The sequence below is a fragment of the Tachysurus fulvidraco genome, chromosome 3 (genome assembly GCF_022655615.1).
Source record: "Tachysurus fulvidraco isolate hzauxx_2018 chromosome 3, HZAU_PFXX_2.0, whole genome shotgun sequence".
NCBI lineage: Eukaryota > Metazoa > Chordata > Actinopteri > Siluriformes > Bagridae > Tachysurus > Tachysurus fulvidraco.
The window spans coordinates 1,340,049-1,347,548 of record NC_062520.1 but is presented as its reverse complement, the minus strand read 5'-3'; the positions used below and the strand labels follow the sequence as shown (position 1 = coordinate 1,347,548).

The 7,500-nt window shown below is 44.3% G+C and overlaps 1 protein-coding gene across 5 annotated transcripts in view; it reads left to right on the top strand.

Moving 5' to 3' along the window:
* Window positions 1–7,500, top strand: part of si:ch73-103b11.2 (ninein) — a 69,781-nt gene that overhangs the window by 6,597 nt on the left and 55,684 nt on the right. For all 5 annotated transcript variants that reach the window (XM_047810700.1, XM_047810701.1, XM_047810703.1 and 2 more), the window contains one exon: window positions 3,628–3,693. In XM_047810700.1, coding sequence (XP_047666656.1) covers window positions 3,628–3,693 — 66 coding nt within the window. The remainder of the gene's footprint in view (window positions 1–3,627; window positions 3,694–7,500) is intronic.

The following is a 7,500-nucleotide window of genomic DNA, read 5'->3' as shown; positions in this document are numbered from 1 at the left end:
AGAGAGAGAGAGAGAGAGAGAGATAGAGAGATTTTATTATGCTTTTAAGTCCCTGTTTTAATTTATTGAGTTAATAAAATAATGTTCATGTTACTCACAGGCTGTAGTTGTGCCTGAGTACTGAACACTGAGTACTGAACACTGAGTACTGTATGTACTGGATACTGAGTACTGTATGTACTGAGTACTGAACACTGAGTACTGTATGTACTGAGTACTGAACACTGTATGTACTGAGTACTGAACACTGTATGTACTGAGTACTGAGTACTGAACACTGTATGTACTGAGTACTGAGTACTGAACACTGTATGTACTGAGTACTGAACACTGTATGTACTGAGTACTGAACATTGTATGTACTGAACACTGTATGTACTGAGTACTGAACACTGTATGTACTGAGTACTGAGTACTGAACACTGTATGTACTGAGTACTGAACACTGTATGTACTGAGTACTGAACACTGTATGTACTGAGTACTGAACACTGTATGTACTGAGTACTGAACACTGTATGTACTGAGTACTGAGTACTGAACACTGTATGTACTGAGTACTGAACACTGTATGTACTGAGTACTGAGTACTGAACACTGTATGTACTGAGTACTGAACACTGTATGTACTGAGTACTGAGTACTGAACACTGTATGTACTGAATACTGAACACTGTATGTACTGAGTACTGAACACTGTATGTACTGAGGCTCTGTACTGATTCAGAACAATATGTAAATGTTCCTTCGTGCTCTTACGGTTCCACACTGTGCTGCTGTGGTTTAGATGGGTTTAGTGTTTCTCAGGGAGAGTGTGAGACTATTTATATTCCTGAGTGGGCTCATGGTGGAGAGAGAGAGAATGAGGGAGAGTGTGTGTGTGTGTGTGTGTGTGTGTGTGTGTGTGTGTGTGTGTGTGTGTGTGTGTGTGGGAGGTGAGGGGGTGGTGAATGGCTGAGTCACTCTTCAGCTTTAGGTTCTGAGAATGAGTAGCCAAGGGAGTGTGTGTGATTGTGTGTGTGTGTGTGTGTGTGTGTGTGTGTGTGTGTGTGTGTGTGTGTGTGTGTGTGTGTGTGTGTGTGTGTGTGTGTGTGTGCAAATGTGTGTGCGTGCGTGAGCTTGTGTGTTTGTACATGCACATGTGTGTGTGAGTGTATGTATGTATGTGTGTGCTTGTGTCTGAGTTTGTGTGTGTACAGTGCGTGAATGTGTGTGTGTTTGTGTGTCTGTATGTGTCTGTGTGATTGTGTGTGTGTATGTATGTATGTATGTATGTATGTGTGTGTTTGTGTGTGCTTGTGTGTGTATGTGAACGTGTGTGTGTGTGTGTGTGTGTGTGTGTGTGGCTGATGCTCATCTTGTTAAGCCCTGAAATTTTGCAAACAAAATAAAATAAAAAGCACCACCACACTCTTCCACCTTCTCTTACGTTTCTCCATCTAAGGATTATTCACTCCATTATGTTCCTGACTTCCTTCCTGAACACCTTTAGCTTCTTCCTTAGTAGAATGTTCTTCACCTCCTACACTTAAGTAGCTGTGTAAAGCTCCTTCCTCACTAGCATGATCTAGTGCACTACACTGTGTCACTACACTGTGTCACTACACTATGTCACATCACTGTGCCACATCACTGTGTCACTTTACTGTGTCACTTTACTGTGTCACTACACTGTGTCACTACACTGTGTCACTTTACTGTGTCACTACACTGTGTCACTTTACTGTGTCACTTTACTGTGTCACTACACTGTGTCACTTTACTGTGTCACTACACTGTATCACTACACTGTGTCACTTTACTGTGTCACTTTACTGTGTCACTACACTGTGTCACTACACTATGTCACATCACTGTGTCACTTTACTGTGTCACTACACTGTGTCACTACACTATGTCACATCACTGTGTCACTCCACTGTGTCACTTCACTGTGTCACTTTACTGTGTCACTTTACTGTGTCACTACAATGTGTCACTACACTGTGTCACTACACTGTGTCACTCCACTGTGTCACTCCACTGTGTCACTTCACTGTGTCACTCCACTGTGTCACTTCACTGTGTCACTCCACTGTGTCACTTTACTGTGTCACTACACTGTGTCACTACACTGTGTCACTTTACTGTGTCACTTTACTGTGTCACTACACTGTGTCACTACACTGTGTCACTTTACTGTGTCACTACACTGTGTCACTACACTATGTCACATCACTGTGTCACTCCACTGTGTCACTTTACTGTGCCACTTCACTGTGTCACTCCACTGTGTCACTTTACTGTGTCACTACACTGTGTCACTTCACTGTGTCACTCCACTGTGTCACTTCACTGTGTCACTTCACTGTGTCACTTCACTGTGTCACTTCACTGTGTCACTTTACTGTGTCACTTTACTGTGTCACTCCACTGTGTCACTCCACTGTGTCATTCCACTGTGTCACTTTACTGTGTCACTTTACTGTGTCACTACACTGTGTCACTACACTGTGTCACTTCACTGTGTCACTTTACTGTGTCACTTCACTGTGTCACTCCACTGTGTCACTACACTGTGTCACTCCACTGTGTCACTCCACTGTGTCACTTTACTGTGTCACTCCACTGTGTCACTTCACTGTGTCACTTTACTGTGTCACTTTACTGTGTCACTCCACTGTGTCACTCCACTGTGTCACTCCACTGTGTCACTACACTGTGTCACTTCACTGTGTCACTCCACTCTGTCACTTCACTGTGTCACTCCACTGTGTCACTTTACTGTGTCACTACACTGTGTCACTACACTGTGTCACTCCACTGTGTCACTACACTGTGTCACTTCACTGTGTCACTCCACTCTGTCACTTCACTGTGTCACTCCACTGTGTCACTTTACTGTGTCACTTTACTGTGTCACTCCACTGTGTCACTCCACTGTGTCACTCCACTGTGTCACTCCACTGTGTCACTCCACCGTGTCATTCCACTGTGTCACTCCACCGTGTCATTCCACTGTGTCACTTTACTGTGTCACTTTACTGTCACTACACTGTGTCACTACACTGTGTCACTTCACTGTGTCACTTTACTGTGTCACTTTACTGTGTCACTACACTGTGTCACTACACTGTGTCACTTTACTGTGTCACTTTACTGTGTCACTACACTGTGTCACTACACTGTGTCACTTTACTGTGTCACTTTACTGTGTCACTTTACTGTGTCACTTCACTGTCTCACTTTACTGACACTGTGTACATTGTCTTGTGTGTCACACTGTGTACATTGTCTTGTGTCTCACACTGTCTACATTGTCTTGTGTCTCACACTGTGTACATTGTCTTGTGTCTCACACTGTGTACACCAGGTTGTACAGATACACTTTATGTGTCTATGGCTAACTCATCTCTATCTCTTTCCTTATCTCTGTGCTGTTCTCTGTAGCTCCATAGTCCTGGAGGAACGTCGTCTCGTGTCACTGTGTACTGTGTCAGAGATATATGGTGTAAATGACAATAAAAGCTTCTTGACTTGCCTCTTGACTGTTTAATAGGCTAGTTACATTTACACAGACACACACACACACACACACACACACACACACACACACACACACACTGACTGGTTATGTGTGTTTTTCAGAAATGGCAAAGACGATTCTTCCTTCTTTATGAACACGGACTTCTGCGATACGCTCTCGATGAGATGGTGAGTAAGTGTGTGTGTGTGGGTGTGTGTATATCTGTGGGTGTGTGTAAGTGTGTGTTTGTTCTAGTATCCGGTAGTTTATTATATATATTGTGTTATCTGTGAGTCATTAGCGTTAGCATTACTGTGCTGTAACAGCAGGAGTGTTGAGTCTCACACAGCACTTTATCAGTTAATATCTGGAGTGTTGACAGAGTTTGTGTTAGCGTGTGACCAGGGGGTGTGTTCTGGGCTTTGGACCTTTTTGTGTTTATGCTGTCTTTCTGTGAAATATATTGATCTGAGTGTGAGTGAGTGTGTGTGTGTGTGAGTGACTGTGTGAGTGACTGTGTGAGTGAGTGTGTGAGTGAGTGTGTGAGTGAGTGTGTGAGTGAGTGTGTGAGTGAGTGTGTGAGTGAGTGTGTGAGTGAGTGAGTGTGTGTGAGTGAGTGAGTGAGTGAGTGTGTGAGTGAGTGTGTGAGTGAGTGTGTGAGTGAGTGTGTGAGTGAGTGTGTGTGTGTGAGTGTGTGTGAGTGAGTGTGTGTGTGTGAGTGAGTGTGTGAGTGAGTGTGTGAGTGAGTGTGTGAGTGAGTGTGTGAGTGAGTGTGTGTGTGAGTGTGTGTGAGTGAGTGAGTGAGTGTGTGAGTGAGTGTGTGTGCGTGTGAGTGTGCGTGCGTGCGTGTGTGCGTGCAGTGTGATGCGTGCGTGTGTTGCGTGTGTGTGTGCGTGCGTGTGTGCGTGCGTGTAGTGCGTGGCTGTGTGCGTGTGTGTGGTGCGTGCGTGCGTGCGTGCGTGTGTGCGTGCGTGTGTGAGCGTGCGTGGTGTGCGTGCGTGTGCTGCCTGGGTGTGAGTGAGTGAGCGAGTGAGTGAGCTGTGTGATATGAGTGTGGAGTGTGTGAGTGACGGGGGGGAGTGTGTTCTTGTAGGTGTGTTGAGTGTTGTAGTGAGTGTGTGTGAGTGTGTGTGTGGTGTGTATGTGGGTGAGTGTGTGAGTGTGTTGAGGGTAGAGTGTGAGTGTGTGGTGCCCAGTGTGATTGGGTGAGTGTGTGGGAGTGTGTGTGTGTGTGTGTGTGTGTGTGAGTGTGAGTGTGTGTGTGTGTGAGTATGTGTGTGTGAGTATGTGTGTGTGAGTGTGTGTGTGTGAGTGTGTGTGAGTGTGTGTGAGTGTGTGAGTGTGTGTGAGTGTGTGTGAGTGTGTGAGTGTGTGTGAGTGTGTGTGTGTGAGTGTGTGTGAGTGTGTGTGAGTGTGTGTGTGAGTGTGTGTGTGTGAGTGTGTGTGTGTGAGTTATTTTTATCCATGCAGTCATGTGTTCAGATTAAAACTTTACTCTTTACAGTTATTTGCATGTTTAGAATATTTATGTGGCCAAAATGTTCACAAGCGGCATCAGTTTGTCACCTTGTGTTTTTAATAAGGCAGTAAATCATCTGTGTGTCTGTGTGTGTTCTTGTGTCTTTGTGTGTCCTTGTGTCTTTGTGTGTTCTTGTGTCTTTGTGTGTTCTTGTGTCTTTGTGTGTTCTTGTGTCTTTATGTGTGTTCTTGTGTCTTTGTGTGTCCTTGTGTCTTTGTGTGTGTTCTTGTGTCTTTGTGTGTTCTTGTGTCTTTGTGTGTGTTCTTGTGTCTTTGTGTGTTCTTGTGTCTTTGTGTGTCCTTGTGTCTTTGTGTGTCCTTGTGTCTTTGTGTGTTCTTGTGTCTTTGTGTGTTCTTGTGTCTTTGTGTGTTCTTGTGTCTTTGTGTGTGTTCTTGTGTCTTTGTGTGTGTTCTTGTGTCTGTGTGTGTTCTTGTGTCTGTGTGTGTTCTTGTGTCTTTGTGTGTGTTCTTGTGTCTTTGTGTGTGTTCTTGTGTCTTTGTGTGTTCTTGTGTCTTTGTGTGTGTTCTTGTGTCTTTGTGTGTTCTTGTGTCTGTGTGTGTTCTTGTGTCTGTGTGTGTTCTTGTGTCTTTGTGTGTTCTTGTGTCTTTGTGTGTTCTTGTGTCTGTGTGTTCTTGTGTCTGTGTGTGTTCTTGTGTCTTTGTGTGTTCTTGTGTCTTTGTGTGTTCTTGTGTCTGTGTGTGTTCTTGTGTCTGTGTGTGTTCTTGTGTCTTTGTGTGTGTTCTTGTGTCTGTGTGTGTTCTTGTGTCTTTGTGTGTTCTTGTGTCTTTGTGTGTTCTTGTGTCTTTGTGTGTGTTCTTGTGTCTGTGTGTGTTCTTGTGTCTGTGTGTGTTCTTGTGTCTGTGTGTGTTCTTGTGTCTTTGTGTGTCCTTGTGTCTTTGTGTGTTCTTGTGTCTTTAATGATTAATATGACGTTGATCATCAGTACAGACGCTGGTGTGATTGTGAGCGATTGTGTTCCAGCTGACGATTCGCTTCATTCTAAAACACTTCCTCATTTATTTTACACGTCACCAAATTCAGATCAGTTCTTTATACTAGTTATTATTGTGTGAACTTTACTCTGGCTTGTTTTGGTGTATTTCCTGTTTACATTCAAATAAATATGTTGTTTCAGTTGGGGACAAATTTGTGGTTCTGTGATGAAACGTTGTTGTGAGGTTGTGGCAGTAACACAACTGGAACCTACGAGTGGTGCACAAGCAGCAGTGACACATCTTCAGTAACTTCACCAAACACACCAGTAAGATAAGATGATGATGTTTCAGGATCAAACCCTCGTCTTCTGGGAGATTTGATCTTTATGTGATTATAATTACAGGTGACAGCAGCAGTGTTTTCTCTGGTCGAGTCTCAACACGTCTCCGGTTCTGTTTACACCTCAGCAGCCTGTGTGAAAAAGCCCACGTGGGTTTAATGCGCTTCTCACAGAGACTCTGTCTGATGAATGACGTCAGATCGGAGACGTTGAGGAATCCAGCAGGGTCTGATCTAGTCTGATGTAGGTTACAGTTTGGGTTTACAGACACAGACCACAGAAATTCCCACAGTCCCAGTGAGCTGTTGTCACGCATGTCATTAACATACAGCGTTTTTACAGACGTAGGTGTTTTAGTTGCCATGGTGATGTGGTCTGTGTGTAACTTTTTTACTTTCTGATAAACACCAGCTGTACAATCAGTTCAGACCTCCATCATGGTCTTACTGTAAGAGGTTTAGTTATTACTCTGAGACCGTGATGTTTACTCTATAATACTTAAAAGTATCAGCGCTGCTGCAGTTCTTAGTTTGTTCGAAATATTCACATCAAATGAGGTAGAAACACATGGTGTGTGTGTGTGTGTGTGTGTGTGTGTGTGTGTGTGTGTGGTATGTGATTTGGCATAAAACTCTCAGAGGCCCAGTAGAATGCAGAAAACTGGCAAAATGTGTGTGTGTGTGTGTGTGTGTGTGTGTGTGTGTGTGGTTTTCTTTGGCTCTGCATGCTGTAGGTTGGCAGGGTGTGTATGTGTGAGGAGTGTGTGGGTGTGTGTGTGGGTGCTGAAAGCGTCAGATGGAGCTCCACAGGCTGTGTTTGTGTGTGTGTGTGTGTGTGTGTGTGTGTGTGTGTGTGTGTGTGTGTGTGTGTGTGTGGAGGGGGTTGAAAGCGTTGAGATTTTCTCTCTTTGCTTTTACAGATAATAGACTGGAGTCACAGTCAAGGGCTCTTATGCAAGAAGCTATTCATCTGTGTGTGTGTGCATGTGTGTGTATGTGTGTGCGCGTGTGTGTGCGCGTGTGTGTGTGTGTGTGTGTATGTGTGTGTGTGTGTGTGTGTGTGTGTGTGTGTGCGCGTGTGTGTGTGTGTATGTGTGTGTGTATGTGTGTGTTTGTGTATGTGTGTGTATGTGTGTGTGTATATGTGTGTGTGTGTATATGTGTGTGTATGTGTGTGTGTGTGTGTATGTGTGTGTGTGTG